General features: G+C 35.5%; 1 protein-coding gene across 1 annotated transcript in view; it reads right to left on the bottom strand.

The window, feature by feature from the left end:
• Positions 1 to 17,323, bottom strand: part of GALNT13 (polypeptide N-acetylgalactosaminyltransferase 13) — a 497,120-nt gene that overhangs the window by 143,149 nt on the left and 336,648 nt on the right. The window contains exon 8 of the mRNA XM_012779946.3: positions 14,995 to 15,175. Within this exon, the coding sequence (XP_012635400.1) occupies positions 14,995 to 15,175 (181 nt within the window). The remainder of the gene's footprint in view (positions 1 to 14,994; positions 15,176 to 17,323) is intronic.

Here is a 17,323-nt window from a genome sequence, read left to right as displayed (position 1 = left end):
ACATTCTGGCCATTCTGGTTCCAGCCACAGCTCAAAGGGCCCCAGGTATAGCTCAGGCCACCACTCTGGAGGGTTTGAGCCATAAGCCTTGGTGGCTTCCACATGGTGTTAAGTCTGCAGGCACACAGAATGCAAGAATAGTAGAGGCTTGGCAGCTTCCATTTAGGTCTCAGAGGATCTGAGAAAGTCCGAGTGCTCAGGCAGAAGCCTACTACTCAGAGACACTACAAAGGCAATGTTCAGTGGAAATGTGGTATTGGAGACCCCACAGAAAGTTCCCACTGGGGCAATGCCTACTGGATTCATGGGAAAGGGGCTGCTGCCCCCCAGACCCTAGAATTATATAGCATTTAGCAGCATGCAGCTCTAGCCTGGCACCAGGCTCAGGCACCAGATCCCAAGCCCTGAGAATAGCCATGTGGGCTGTATCCAGCAAAGCCATGGGAGCAGGGCTGCTTGAGGCCTTGGGAGCCTGCCGTTCGTACCAGTGTGCCCAAGATATGAGACATGGAGCCAAGGGAGACTATTTCAGAGCTTTAAGATTTAATGTTTGTACTGATGGATTTCAGACACATGTTGGGCTTGTGACCTCTTTGGGGAAATTTCTCCCTTTAGAAATGTGAATGAATATCTATGACAATATAAATAAATATGTACATATGTGTGTATACACACATATATATGCAAAAGTAAAAAGTCTGATAGTCTATTATGTTGAGAGTATACAGTAAGTGTTCAAGCACTGTTGCTGGAAGTAATAATAATTAAAGCCTTTTGAGAAAATGTAAGAAGTATTGATAATATGTACCAAAATATAAATCTATATCTCTATTAACCCAATAAATTTACTTCTATGAATATATATGAATAATAATAATGGTGATATCTAACACTAATTGAGTTTTTAATGTTTCCCAGGCATTTTTCTAAGTGCTTTATATATCTTATTTCATTTAAATCTTAAGAAACTCTATATAGAAGTTCCTATTATTATAATTTTCATTTTGGAGCAGGGAAATTAAGTGAAGAAATTAAGTACACAAAGGTTAAGCAGAGCTAGGATTTGAACTAACCCAGGCAGTCTGCCTCCAGAGATCTCATTTTTAATACTACTACATCCCTTAGAAATATGCTCTCAGGTTCACAAAGATGTTACAAGAATGTGTCTGTAATTTTTTGTGGTCATGGACAACTGGAAACTGCCTCAATTCTTTTCAATATAGGTATGATTAGATGTTTTGATACATCTATGCAATATATTGCTATTTCTCCGCAAAGTGGAATAATACAATCCTCTATGAATTATATGCCAAACACTGTAGGGCATACTATTAAGTTAGAAGAAAAGAAGTCACAAAAGTACTTATTATATTTTTTTACATATGCGTATGTATCTGTATATATATGCAAATGCATAAGAAAATATTTGAAGGATACATAGTAGTAGTGATTTGGACTTACATATTTTATTTGTCTCTGACATATGCAATAAAATAATATAAAATTAATAGATTTGATTCAATAAACTCTAAAGTAAAACCAAACAAATAAAAGAAATACAGGTTCTTTATTTTCATAGTTTAGTGGAGGGAAGAAATGCTGTAAAAATGCATAAATGCTACAATGGGGAAACTACAGGACCATTGAAATCCCTGGGGGAATTATATCAAATCTGATATGTAAATGATGAATGGAGGTGGGCAACAATGGTATATTTCCTTAACTCATAAAATACTATTTTAGACATACACAAAAACTTAAAAATGGGAGGGAGTTCCCCATGTTGAGCTTAGGGAACTGAATGTTGTTACACACCGCAAGTATGTGGATTCCTAGGGACGAAAGTGTAGGAGGAAAGATTGGAAAGCTGGGCAAGTATCAGATTCTGCAAGGCCTTGTTGGCCATGGTCAAGGATTTTGACTTTGTTTTAAGTCATGAAAATGTTGTTAGAGAAATGAGAGGCCAAGTGAGATTCTGGTTTAGGAAGGTCCTCTGGCAGCAATGTTAAGGATGGATGAACTTCAGACAAACATTAAGAAAGAAGGCCTGCTACGATTTACCTTTAGTTTGTGCCCACCAAAACTCATGCTGAATTTGATTTCTAATGTGGCAGTGTTGGGAGGTGGGGCTTAGCGAGAGGTGTTTGGGTCATGTGGGTGAATCCTTCATGAATTAATTAATGCCATCTGGTAGAGTGAGTTCTCACTCTCACAAGACTAGATTGGTTACTTCAAGAGTGGGTTGTTCCTTCTCACATTTGGTCTCTTTGTACATTTCCATTTCCCCTTCTGATTTCTGCTGTGAGTTGAAGCCTCACAAGACCCTCATCAGATGACCTGCCCAATCTTGGACTTCCCAACCTCCAGAAACCTGAGCCAAATAAACTTTTCTTTATAAATTACCCAGCCTCTGGTATTCTGTTGTAACAACACAAAACAAACTAAAACAGAGCCCCATCAGGATGATAAAGAGGTTATCTGGATGAGGATGTGTCTGGGGATAAAGAAAAATAAATGGAGAGAAATTAGCAGGGATAATAGAAAGGGGTTGGAGGTGCATTTCACTTTGAAGTTTGTGACTGAGAAAAGTAAGAATCAAGGAAAATGTAGGTAGTTCACATAAGAATCCCTTTTAATTCTTAACACTGTTTTTCTCATGTACTAAGTGCTTAATCTTGTTTTTCATTTACACAAATTAAATGTGACAATATAGTTGGTTCACTCCTTAAAGGCAAAGGCAGCATCTTAACTGTGTCTGTATCTCCTCCTACCTGGCATAATGCCAAGTAGGAATGTAATAAGCACTCAACAAATAAAGACAGAAGCAAGGTAATATCATTATTATAAAAACATAAATAAAAACACATATAATAAGAATAAAAGGACCAATAATAAAAATTGATATGATACCTTAAGTAATTAAAGAATTCAAAAGAATCAAAGTAATTTGATTGATTGCTGCAGGAAAAATCATTTGTTGACTATAGCTGTTATCCCTTATTTTTAATATTTAGCATTTCAAGTCATCACATAGATAATGCATCATGCGGCCCTGTAAGGATTTAGAATTTCGTCCTCCTCATATCAAATTCACTCAGTGATACCATGGCTGCTACTGCTGAAAAAGCATTTATTAAATAATAAAAATTCAAAATTCATAGATACAAATGTACTTTATTATCAGAAGTACTGCACTCTTTTTGGATGAATTCATGTTAATCCAACCAAAAACTAATATTCTTAGATTATTAAAAAATATCTGCATGCTACACATTTTGCTGGAAACAGCAAAACCTATGGTTAGAAGATCAGCCTGGAATAACATTTTCATGAGTTATTGAATAAATTGGGCTCTACACTCAAAAAGCTGGTTATTAAATATTGTATCTTTTCAAAAAATCAGCACACTGAAAACACTTCTATTTTAGAGATACAAATTTTAAGAGAGAGAACTGAATATACACCTTAAACTTTAATAATGATCCAAAGATACTGCTAACAAAAGGTGCCTTTGATGAGCTGATTTTTCTAATGCACTTTTAAAAGGTTAATGAATAAGGAGTTATGCTTCAAAATACGTTCAACGATTATTCTCTGAATGTGTGGTTTGTATTTACCTAGAATACAGATCAAACTACTACAATATCACCAAAGGAAAAATAAGCTATTTTCCTACTTACATATAAATATCTTTAAAGGTATATTTTCACAGTCTTTAAGTTTAATTTCAATTTGTTTCCGTTCAAAAGAATAAGACAAGCTGGGAGGAAAAAAATGTTGGATTTGTGGTAACCTCCTGCCTCTCTGCTCTCAGAGAAGGAGGTGAAGAACTCCAATGGCTACACATGAGTGGATTGCTTCCCTGCACCCCCGTCCCCTAAGAACAGTGTTGTGAATCTTCAGAGAAATAGGTGGGACACACAGCACAGGAAAGAAGAAAAAGGTGAATGGAAGATATGATCACAAAGACTATAGAGTGCAAGATATACAATAGGAAATAAAGTGCAGGACGGCCATGCTAGCCCAGCCAGCCAGTGAAATATGATCTGACCCACAGGAGGATGTATGGCTCCCCCACTGACCTCCACACCCACTCAGACAGGGACGCACCTGAGGTCGGTGCAAAGTTGTGGCATAGGATGACAGGCTCTGTGGAGAGGAGACAATAGTGGGAATCATTTTGAACTTCCTGATGCTCTGTACTGGGACCGCACTGGGTGAGGGAGGGACTGGTCTGAGTGGTTCATTCCTGTAACCCTGCGAGGGAGTTTGGAGATAGGCATCTTGCCTCTGGTGGTCAGTGGGACCAGAATAAAAGAGGTGAATACTGAAAAGGGGCTCTGTCCCTGGAAACCATTGATGATTCCGTCAGCTCAGGGCAGGACAGAAAGTGAAGGACCCTCTGGTAGGCAGATGTGAGACTGCAGGACTGTTATACAGACAGGGCAGCTGGTGGCCTGTTGATTTCTCCTGCTGAACTGGCATCTGCCAAATCCTGAGTGGTCACCTCCAGCGCTAGCTGCTACAGTTTCAGGGAGTATCCATCCCCCAGCCAGGGGACTTTCACACCAGGTGTGGTGAGCTCCACCTTTGGAGGTGGGGAGAAGTGACAAAAGCCACTTTCTCTGTGTGGCTGGTATGAATCCACAGGAGTTTGGTGCTGAAAAATAGTCCACGACCTGTTGATTTAGCTAGCCTGGCTGTTGTCAGCAGGCAAATCTTGAGTGCCTCCCCTCAACACTAGCTCTTCAGGGGTGGATAGCTGCCACCTGTGGGATCACCAGCCCAGAGATATGGTCTCAGGCAACACCCCTTCCCCAGCCCTGCAGCTTTTGTGAGGGGCTCAGCAGGCTATGCACTTGGAGGTGGGGAGAAGAAAGAAAAGCTGCTTTTTCTGTGTGACTAGAGTGAATCTTCTGGGCCTTGGTGCTGAATAATGATTGGCAGATTGTTGATTTGGCCTGATGGACCGACTTAGGTCATCTAATAAGAACATAACTCTAGGGCTTGCTCTCCATGTCCTGGTGGCTGCCAGCATTGGAGTTTTGGACAGGAAAAGAAAAATCTGGCCAGAGACCTCAGCAATTACAGCAACTGAGCCCTTCTATCAGGAGCAGCCTCCCAGGTGTGCTGAAAGAGCCCTTAATAACATATTAGTGGCTCCCCCTACTGGCAGATCAAGCAACATAGAGGCACACACATCCAGGCTTGCAGGCACCAGCTACAATCTATATTGCCCTTATCCCCACCTTAAGGGGGAACAGGGTCCAAGTAACCCTCAGGAGTGGCAAGACCCTTCCCAAAGACTGGGGCATTCGTATACCCATCCAGGGGACCAGAGTCTAATACAGAGACATCAGATTACCTCAATAACTGGCTCCTCCATGCAAACTGCAATCAACAACAGAGAGGGTAACCCCATAGCTTAACAGTGCCTTCCATCTAAGCTATTAGAGGGCAGTGGAATCATACACACAAGTGCAATCCACCACCTGGGAGCTTAAGCTGGGGGACCAAACTCACTAATCTCCATTGGCAATAAGTGAAGGCAATAGCCTAGAGGTAACCCAACTTGCAAAAATATCTCTTAGGCAGTACAGGACCAGCTTACCTCTCCCCAGAACTGTCAAGGAATGACCGTTGGGGACTTGGATTTAGGGTCATAAACCAGTCTTAGCACCCCCAGTTATTGACAAAGTAGCTTGATAAGAAAAAGTCAGTGAAAGAACACAGAAAACATGAAAGATCAGAGAGAAAAGTCAACCCCAAAAGAAATAATTAGATCCTCAACAATGGATATGAACTTAAATGAAATGATTAAAATGATGAAGAATTCCAAATATGGATTGTAAGAAAGCTCAATGGAATTGAAGAGAAAATAGAAATCCAACACAAAGAAGCCATAAGAACAATACAAGAAATGAAAGAAAAAAATCTCTAAAGAAATTGAAATACTATAAAAGAACCAAACAGAATACTGGAAATGAAAAAGGCTTTCAAGGAGCTGCAAAACACAGTGAAAAGAGTTAAGAATAAGATGGATCACTCAGAGGAAAGAATCTCAGAGCTTGAAGATAATGCCTATGCGCTAAACAGATCAGATGAAGAAAAAGAACATAGAAGCAAGAGACTAGAACAAAACATACAACGAACATGGTATTATGTAAAGAAACCAAATATAAGAATTACAGACATCCTGGAGAGAGAAGAAGACAATATGCAATAGCTGGAAAACCTATTTCATGGAATACTGAAGGAAAACTTGCCTGGCTTGGCCAGAAACCTAGATATCCAGGTACAAAAAGCACACAGAACTCCTGGGAGACTCAATGTGAGAAGGCAAACAGCATGTCACATAGTTATTAGACTGGCCAAACTAAACATGAAAGAGGCAATCCTTCAAGTAGTAAAATAACCTACAAAGTAAAACCTATCAGACTGACTTCAGATTTCTCAACTGAGACCTTATAAGCAAGAAGGAACTAGGGACCCATCCTCAATCTTCTAAAACTGAATAATGGTCAACAACCTAGAATTCATTACCTGGCAAAACTAAGCTTTATCTAGGAGGGAGAAATAAAGACTTCCCCAGACAAGCAATCACTGATGGTCTTGAAGACAAGACCAGCCCTGCAGGAAGTACTCAGACTTGCATAGTAATATGAACAGCACAATAGACATCCAACAAAGTAAAATCACTCAAGAGTTAAAGTCCAGAACCTGGATTCTAAAATGGCTCAAGAGGTCAAACAAAACAATAAGAATTTATCCAACAATATGACCAAAAATCTACCCCAAATATCAGTTATTTTAATAAATATGAATGGCTTGAATTGTCCACTGAAGCGACATAGACTGGTTGAATGGATAAAATATTACAAACCAAGTATCTGCTGTCTCCAAGAAATGCATTTTGCTCACAAAGACACTTTCAGATTCAAGGTCAGGAGTTGGAAAATAAACTTCCAGGCAAATGGAAACCAAAAGAAAGTGGGAGTAGCTATTCTTATATCAGCTAACATAAACTTTAAAATGGCAAAAGTAAAGAAAGAAAAGGATGGTCACTATATAATGGTGAAAAAAATACAACAAGGAAACTTAACAATTCCAATGTACCCAACACAGGAGCACCCAGATACATAAAGCAAACCCTGTTTGATCTGAATAGCATGAAAAACAGTGATGCCTTAGTAGCTGGAGATTTCAACACTCCACTGATGGAGCCGGACAGATCCTCTAAGCAGAAAATAAGCAAACAAACAATAGTCTTAAACAGAGCTCTAGAACAAATGGGTCTAACAGACATCTACAGAACATTCCATCCAAATAAAGACAAATATATATTAATCTCATCAGCTCATGGAACTTTTTCTAAGATGGATCACATCCTAAACCATAAATTAGATCTCAAGAAATTTAAAAGAATAGAAATTATACTATATCTTCTCAGACCACATTTGTACAAAATTAGAGATTAAATTCAATAGAAACACTCACCATTTCATGGAAACTAAATGTCATGGAAATTAAAGTCTATTGCTGAATGACTATTAAGTCAAGGAAGAGATCTAGATAGACATCAAAATATTCTTCAAAGTAAACAATAATGGGGACATAAGTTATCAAAATCTGTGAGATACAGCTAAAGCATTCTTGAGAGGAAAACTAATAGCATTATATGCTCACATCTAAAAGACAGAAAGCTCAAAAATCAACAAACTAACCTCAATGAACTGGAAAAGGAAGAGCAAATTATTGTAAACCTAGCAGAAGAAAAGAAATAACTGAGATCAGAGTAGAACTAAATGAAATTGAGAATAAAAAAACTATACAGAAAATTAATAAAACCAGAAAATGGTTTTTCAAAAAGAGAAACAAAATTGACAGCCTTCTCACTAGATCGACAAGAACTAGAACTCTAATAAATTAGAAATGAAAAAGGCGAGGTCACTACAGACATTAAGGAAATAGAAAACATTATCTTTGAATACTATAAAACTCTATATGCCCTGAAACTGCAAAACATCAAGGAAAGGAACAAATATGTGAAAACACATGACCTTCCTAGGCTCTATCAGGAAGGAATAGAATTCCTGAACAGACCAATATCAAGCACAGAAATTGAAGCAGCAATTAAAAATCTTCCAACACAAAAAAGTCTCAGACCAGATGGGTTCACGCCTGAATTTCAGCAAACTGAAAAAGAATTCATACCTATCCTGCAGAAGTTATTCCACAACATTGAGAAGGATGGTATCCTCCTCAACTCATTCTATGAATCCAATATCACCTTAATATCAAAGCCAAGAAAGGACAAAACAAAAAAGAAAACTATAGACCAATGTCTGTCATGAAGATAGATGCAAAAATCCTCAACAAAATCTTAGTAAACCTTATCTAATAGCACATGAAAAAAAGAATTCATCATGACCAGGTGGGCTTTATCCCAGAGATACAAGGTTGGTTCAACAAACACAAATCTATAAGTGCAATTCACCACATAACTAAAAGCAAGAGCAAAGACAATATGATTCTCTCAATAGATGCAGAAAAAGCATTTGACAAAATCCAGCACACTTTTATAATAAAAACTCTTAACAAAATAGGCATAGAAGATATCTTAAAATTATTAAGGCCATATATGATAAACCCACAATCAATATCATACTGAACAGAGAAATATTGAAAGCCTTGCTGCTTAGAACTGTAACCAGACAAGGTTGTCCAATATCTCCACTTCTATTAAACATAGTGCTGGAAGTCCTTGCCTGAGCAATCAGACAAGAGAGGGGAATTAAGGGTGTCTAAATGGGCGCAGAAGAGGTCAAACTCTCACTCTTTGCTGATAATATGCTATTATATCTAGAAAATCCCAAGGAGTTAACTAAAAGACTCTTAGAATTGATAAATGAATTCAGTAAAGTCTCAGGATACAAAATTAATACACACAAATCAATGGTATTCATATACGCCAGTGACAGTCAAGCCCAAAATCAAATCAAAGACACAACACCTTTCACGATAGCATCAAAGAAAGTCAAAATTTAGGAATATATTTAATGAAGGAAGTGAGAGACATATATAGGGAGAACTGCAAAACACTGAGAAGAGAAATTGTAGAAGGTGTAAACACATGGAAAACCCTACCATGCTCATGGATTGGCAGAATCAGTATTGTTAAAATGTCCATGCTACCTAAAGTGATCTACAGAATTAATGCAATCCCTATCAAAATACTATCATCATTCTTTACAAAGCTAGAAAAAATAATTCTACGCTTCATATCGAAATAGAGAAGACCTCGTATAGCCAAAGCAATCTTGAGAAAAAGAACAAATTGTGGTGTCAGTCTACCAGACTTTAAGCTTTACTACAAGGCTATAGCAACCAAAACAGCATTTCATTGGCACAAGAACAGAGTTATAGACATTTGGAACAGGACTGAGAATTCACATATAAAACCATCCTCGTATTGCCATCTAATCTTTAACAAAGCAGATAAAAATGTACACTGGGGGAAGGAATCTCTATTCAATAAATTGTACGGGGAAAACTGGATATCCACATGCAGAAGATTGAAACTGGATCCCCACTTCTCACCTCTCACAAAAATCACCTCACGATGGATAACAGACTTCAACCAAAAGTGTGAAACCTTAAGAACTCTAGAAGAAAATGTTGGAAAACTCTTATAGACATCAGCCTCGGCAAAAATTTATGTAGAAGGACCCCAAATCAATTACAGCAGTAACAAATATAAATAAATGAGACCTGATTAAATTATAAAGCTTCTGCACAGCCAAGGAAATGCCATTATGGCAAATAGACAACCTATAGAATGGGACAAAATATTTGCTCTCTACACAATCGATAAAGGTCTGAGAACAAGAATTTTCTAGAACCCAAAAGAATCAACTAGAAAAAATCAATAAATGGACAATAGAAATGAACAGAAACTTTCCAAAAGAAGACAGAATAATGGCCAGCAAATATATAAAAAAGTGCTCAACATCTCTAATCATTAGGGAAATGCAAATCAAGACTACAATGAGATATCACCTAACTCCAGTGAGAATGGCCTTTATCAAGAAGTCCCAAAACAACAAATGCTGGCGTGGATGTGGAGAGATTGGAACACTCTTACACTGCTGGTGGGACTGCAAATTAGTATGACTCCTGTGGAAAGTAATTTGTAGATATCTCAAAGAGCTAAAAGTAGAAATACCATTTGATCCAGCAATCCCACTACTAGGCATCTACCCAAAGGAAAAAAAAAGACATTCTATAATAAAGACATGTACACTGAAGTGTTTATAGCAGCACAGTTCATAATTACAAAGATGTGGAAACAACCCAAGTGCCCATCAATACATGAGTGGATTAATAAAATGTGGTATATGTATACCATGGAGTACTACTCAACTACAAAAAGCAATGGGGAACTAGCACCTCTTATATTATCCTGAATAGTGCTTGAGGCAATCCTTCAAAGTGAGGTATCACAAAAATGAAACAAAACAAAACAAAACAAAACAAAAAACACCACATGAACTTGCCATCAAATTGGTACTAAGTGATCAACACTAAGGTGCTAACTTGGTATTAATATTCATTCTGTGCTGGTCAGGTAGGAAATGGATGATGGGGGTAGGTAAACTCACAACTAATGAATGTGGAGCATATTGCATGGGGGAAGGGCATGCTTGTAGCCTTTGTTTGGGACAGGCAAAGGCATTATATGTAACCAAAAGGTTTGTACCTCCATAATATTCTGAAATAAAAAAAAAGAACACAAGCTGTCCATTAAGAAAGGGAAGAAGAACCTGGGGTTATATAAGGATAGTCTCTAATCACCATGTCCACTGATATACAGTTAGAAATCTACTTCCCCAAAGAAAGAAAATCAGTATTTATAAAAGTCAGCATTTCAAATATATGGTTGGTGTTATGACTACAGTCTATTTTCAAGTTGTTAAGCTTTTTACCTGTGACCAACAGGGAAAAAACATGTTGCTATTTATAATGGGGTATTCTGAGAAGAGCAGTTTTTGCTTACATTACTTTATTTCAAAGGATTTGCTAGGACAATCAGATTGGTCCAAGCTGAAACAGCCCAATTACTAATAAAAGCTGCCTCAGGCTTTAAGAGCCTATTGGGCTTTAAAAATCGATGATGCTATAGTATTTGCATCCTTAAAAAGACGGTTGGAAAACAAACTAAACAAATGTTTCAAATCTATTCTTCAACATTATTTCAAAGTATTTCTGTTCTTCAGTTATATGCCTATTTAGAAAATATACACAGCCAACTCTGTCAATATTGCTGAATGGCTAATGGGCATAGGCCAAAACAATTAGGACATATTATGAAAAAATTCAGATAAAAGTAATTCACCCATGTAGTTATTTATGTATCTTAGTTTAACTTTAAATTAATAGGGCTCATAAGAAAAATAAAAATCAAGACATATAAAAGTAACCTTATCTTAAGTTGTTGGCTCTTGTATTATGCTGCTCTAATACATTACTGTCTGCTTTAATCGTGCCTGTTAGACTTTTGTATTAGACTTGGAGGGCAAGGTTATATTACAGTGTGCACGTATGATTATGGTTCAATCATAAAACCCTAAGCATACATGTAAGCCAATGGAACTTTCTTTTCTTATGGCAAACACAGAGGAATGATAAATATATGAAGAGTACCCTTCACCTTTATTTTAATAGTGGGTCCTTAACCAGGGGCTGGATCAGAGAGGTGAGGCAAAGCCTTCCCATTTGCCACAACTCTTGTGAAGAGATTCCCTGGTATAAACCAGACATCATGGAAAATTCAATAGCAAGGAAGAAACAAAAGTGGCTCCCTTTTAAAATTCATATATTCATTCTTCTAATTATTTAGCAAACCTAAAAAAAAGAAAACTACAAGGTGACAGGGAAGTTGCTAGGCACCGCGAATATACATTTCTGAACAACTTTGGATGTAGAGAAAAGTAATAAAAATTAAAACAATATGATAAGAGGTAATGATCAGTTGGTCATGGTATCAAACTTCAGGGAGTACACAGAAAGAATACCCAGATAATTCAAGGCAGATAGGGGTAGAGCATGTCTGAAGCCAAACAATAAAATAGGCAGGTAATATTTTACAGAGTATATAGGAGGTTGTTGTCAGAATTAATAATGGCTATATATTTAAAGAATGAATTTTGAGAAACTGAATTAGGTGAGGAATAAAATTTGGTAACAGAAACAGATATGTTAAAATTGGAAATCTCCTCAAAAACATGTATGTTGGACAAATTATAACAAATGTACAGAGGTGCTTCTAGCAAGAACCATGACCCTTTCCTTAGCCACATTGTTAAGGAGATTACAGAGAACTCAATATAAACTCTTGTAAACTCTTCAGAGTTTTTCATAAATAAAAGATAAAATTATAACTGTGGATGTGAATGAATGTAACTCCCACCCCTCTTCCCCAAACACACACCAATTTTTGGTTACAAACTCATGCATTTCCCAAAGAGATGAAAAATAGAAACTCAACAATGCAAGAGGGTAGCAAAGAAATATTGATTTTGATTTTAATTTACAGAAACCACCACTATCTATTGCCTAACTAAATAATTGTTATCATAAAAGCAACAGATTCTTGACTTCCTCAATATAACTCGTTTTATCTGTTTTTGGATTATCTGAAATTTGCCCAGAGCTTGAATTGTTTTTAAATATCTGGCTCTAGTTTCCAGCCTGCTTGCATTCTTCCATTTCCACTGAGAAGCAATTTATTGTTTCCTGTCCCCCTGCTCCCCCCAACACCTGCCTCCTCCCCCTCAACACACACACATTATAGCAGGGAGATTCCGCCATTCTCAGGGAATCTCTTCACAAGAGTTGTGGCAAATGGGAAGGCTTTGCCTCACCTCTCTGATCCAGCCCCTGGTTAAGGACCCACTATTAAAATAAAGGTGAAGAGTACTCTTCATATATCTATCATTCCTCTGTGTTTGCCATAAGCTTAAGATACACGTAAGCTTAAATGCCCTTTAGGACATTCTTAGATATTTTCAGCATATTCTCCAAAATTCCCTTTTCTGCTTTCAAAATACCTTTCTAGATTTAAAGTAAGTTTGCTTTATAAGAACAATAACCTTCCAAATGATATTCATTGTAATTTAAAAACTGCACTTTTCAGGATATACAAACAGTTCCCGTGGAGCAACATAAAGCCATTAGTTCCAGATAACAGGCATGTTTTTTCATCCTTTATACTCTAAAGCTAGTCATTTCATTATACTTGAGAAATGGTTCTACCATTTTATCTGCCTCTTTCATTCAATGGAAAATTAGACAAAAGACTAACACATCATTTTTTAAAAATATTCATCAAGGGTGAATATAATACATATGATTACAATTATTCTCAATTACTCATATTCCTGAATGTAAACTGCATATAATCACACAAAACACACTTCTTCATCCATTACATCTTTATTCATATTTGAGCTTATATATTTCTACAAGTTATGATTTAGATTCAAAAAGTATCATCAAAAGAAAACGAAAAGGTTATATAAATGTCACTGCCTTGCTGCAAATTTTACATGCTCTTGTTGAACTCAACTCTGAACATCTGGACTGGATTTCTACTGTAAAGAAAATACAGCTATGTGTAAAATAGTGTTCCTGGCAATAGATTTTTTACTATAGAAGAGGCTTAAAAATGTGTGAAAAAGTCCTTCTCCTAATCGCACATTACGTATACAATGCCCTCATTTTTTTCCCCCTCTATAGAGTAATGGTGGATCTTAAAAAGAAACTTCATACCGCTGTTCCTTTTCATCATACTTCTGTAAAAGACTCTTCTATAAAAGAGTCTTAATTGCTTTATATATTTCTTCAAAATTCCGAGCCTTTCAATTAGAATACAAACTGGCTTTTCTAAGTCATGTAGTAGATTACATTAGTGAAAAGAGGGTATAGGCATGAATTTTTGTTATTGTTCTTACGAGTCATGTAATAATTACGTTGATGATCATAAAGTTTACACATGAACTATCAAAAATGGAACACTTCAAACTATTTGATCAATACAGTTAAATTTATTTTGGTCTCCTCGTTTACCCTTTGAGATCTTGAAGGTAACCTTGTGTCTTCCTCTTGTATCCTTATTCCCAATCTCCTTTTAATGCCTCAGGTTTTTTTTTTTTTTTTGGCTTTTTAAAAAAATATGTAATGTGACTATTGAAGAAAGTCTAGAAATTATAAAGAATGAAATCATTAATTTCATTACCACCACCTATAAATGAGATTTTCTCACAATGTCTTATTTTTTATTTTTTAATGATATAAAATTTTTTAAATAAGTAATGTTTGAATATTGAGGAAATTTAGAAAATATAGAAAAGTATAAGGAAAAGAATGAAATTACTCATAATCCTACCTACCACTGACAGCCTACATTTACTTCTACTTCTCTCTATATAAATTTCTCTGTAACTAAGGTAGTAAAACATTGTATAGTCCTGTGTTATTCTTTTTCACTCAATTATATTGATGAGTAACAATTTACTGTCATTAAATATTCCTCAAAAATATAAATTTTAACGTCTGTATAAATGAAACCATCTTGTTAATGTATGAAATCATTTGACTTTTCCCTACTCAGATATATTTTGAAAATTCTTAAATGGAGTTCATAAATGTGAATTAAATTTGGATTTTTCTATACTGCTTGCTCCATTTCTCTAGCATAATATTTGGGTTGAGACAAAATAAAAAAGAATATATAGACATTTGAGATAAATAGGTTTTCTCAATTTAGATCAAAATCAACTTTATAGTACAACTTTCTCAATTTGTTGCAATATTATGGTAATAAACAACGTTTTCTTTTAACTAATAGAATAATAGTAATAATGAAACATATATTCAGCATGTTTAAAACTTTATTTTTCCCTGTAGAGAAAGAAAAATGATAGAATTGTGTACCTGGGGATATGATATAGAAGAAGTCTTTAAATTCATCCATCCAAACTTCTGCCAGTCTCCTGTTGTTCTTGTTGATGACATGACCAGTGCCACCAGGGAAAGTGTACGGAGTTGCCTTCCGAAAAACATGACCAACATGGGAGCAAGTCACAATCTCCAATGAGCCTCCACATTGCCAAATCTAGGAAAAGGAACAATTATTTTATAACAATCATTGTAAATAATGCAATAATATTGTATGAGAAGCAACTAAGGCTTAGGACAAATCTTCAGGTCTCATACACTTGAAACAAATATCAGATAGACATGAAATTTAGGACTAGTACAGTATATTTACTTTGGTAAAAAAATGCTAATTTGGAAGATCTTGATATATTTAAATATCTGTAGCACTGGAATCATCAAGGTAAGATGTAATCATTTTCATGTCGTTTTATTAGACTACCTAATTTCCAGTTTCTAGTAGTTAACTTAATTACTGTTTAATAGATTTGGTATCCAAATCTGCTATGAAAGGATGAATTTGTACATGGTAGAAGCCATGGACAAAAACTAAACTTGCTTTGGAGAAAAATCAATCTATCATTCTCTACCCACCTAGAATTTTAAATGAACATTCAATCCAAGCTGCCCATATCATTGCGTCTTAAGACTTTGGATATGTTATTATTATTAAAATGTGCTGGGATGCATTTACATTTGCTAAATGTCTACACATCTTTCTAAACCCATCTTTAAAATCATTTCATCTAAGAAGGTCTGGGGGAAGATTTAGTATTGTGTACTTTTTGTATTTTAAAACTGCTTTTACTGAAAAACTGACTATATTATACTGTAAGCAATTATTACATTTACTATTGCTCATTTAAAATTATGAATTGTTTAAAACATGCTATATATTTCCTGATATCCTAGGATTTACTGTGCAGTTGAGGCTAAGCATTATGTAAACTATCCATAAAGTATTTATTTCTGTAAAATTACATCGTATAGCCTTAGGTTATGTTAACAGCATGTGTGTGTAATAAATATACATAAAATTATGTATATTTATTATGTGTATGCTACAGGATTTTTATCACAATAAATAGAATTAACAGTAACTGCTATACAGAATTTGAAAGATATGATTTTGCACTGTAATTAATGTTGTTCTTATTTGATAGGTCTGATTGAAGTAGAGTTGCTTTATTCAAAAAAAAAGTTTTTCCCACTTGATAGTTTATGTAACATCCAACTTAAAAGAGAGCTGCTATTGGACTTAGGTAGCAGTAATAGACAATCATTCTTTATGAAAAGATGAAAGATAATAAATAATGAGTTATTTTCACCAACAATTGTTTGTGCATTTCATGTATAATCTATAATTATTCATTTTCTAATTGTTTGAACAGTATAATGCTAGCATAAAAGTCATTCCAATTGAACATTGAAATATTGGTCAATATAAAAGAAGAATGGAATTCAACATCCCCCTCAAAAGACAAGGCAGCTTATTCTTAAATAATTGAAGTATTAAATAATTGGTAACTTCCTCATCTTTTTAGCATGAAATATGTAAACATTCCTATAATTACATTTTTACATTCCTTCTTCCTGTTAAAATGAAAGAAGTTGCTCCTTCACTTGTCAAAGACAAATCAATACTTCTATGTCAGCCTTGATCATATTCCTTATATCTTTTTTTAAGGCTATAACTGATTTGGTCATTTCCCTTGCATTTTCCCTGAAACATCAATTATTTCATTCATAATAAGATTATGTCTATCTTAATATACTATCTCCTAAAACTCTTACTTCTCAAATAGCTAAAAAAATGTGAGCAAAATTTTATAAAACACAACAAAAATTTCCTCACTCAGTCCATATCCATGTCCATTGTATTTCATGTCTATATTCAGGAAACACATCTAAGCGCAAGGATATATTCAGACTCAAGATGAAGGGAAGGAAAACAATATTTCATACAAATGGAAGCCAAAAGAAAGCTGGTATAACAGTTATGATTTTAGACAATTTAGTTATCAAATCAACAAAAGTAATGAAAGACAAAGATGGTCACTGAATAATCGTGAAGGCTACAATTCAACAAGAAGTTATAACGATTCCAAATATTTATGCACCTAACTCAGGTGCACCCAGATTCATAAAGCAAATTCCACTTGATCTAAATAAAAATATAAACAGCAGCCCTGTAATATCCAAGTACATCAACAACCCTCTGACAGAACAGGACAGATCCTCCAAGCAGAAAATAAACCAAGAAACATTGGACTTAAACAGAACCCTGGGACAAATGAGTTGTAAATGACTGACATTTACAGAACAT

This window comes from Microcebus murinus, chromosome 8 (genome assembly GCF_040939455.1).
Source record: "Microcebus murinus isolate Inina chromosome 8, M.murinus_Inina_mat1.0, whole genome shotgun sequence".
In the NCBI taxonomy this organism is placed as follows: Eukaryota; Metazoa; Chordata; class Mammalia; order Primates; family Cheirogaleidae; genus Microcebus; species Microcebus murinus.
This window is presented reverse-complemented; position numbering and strand designations above follow the sequence as displayed.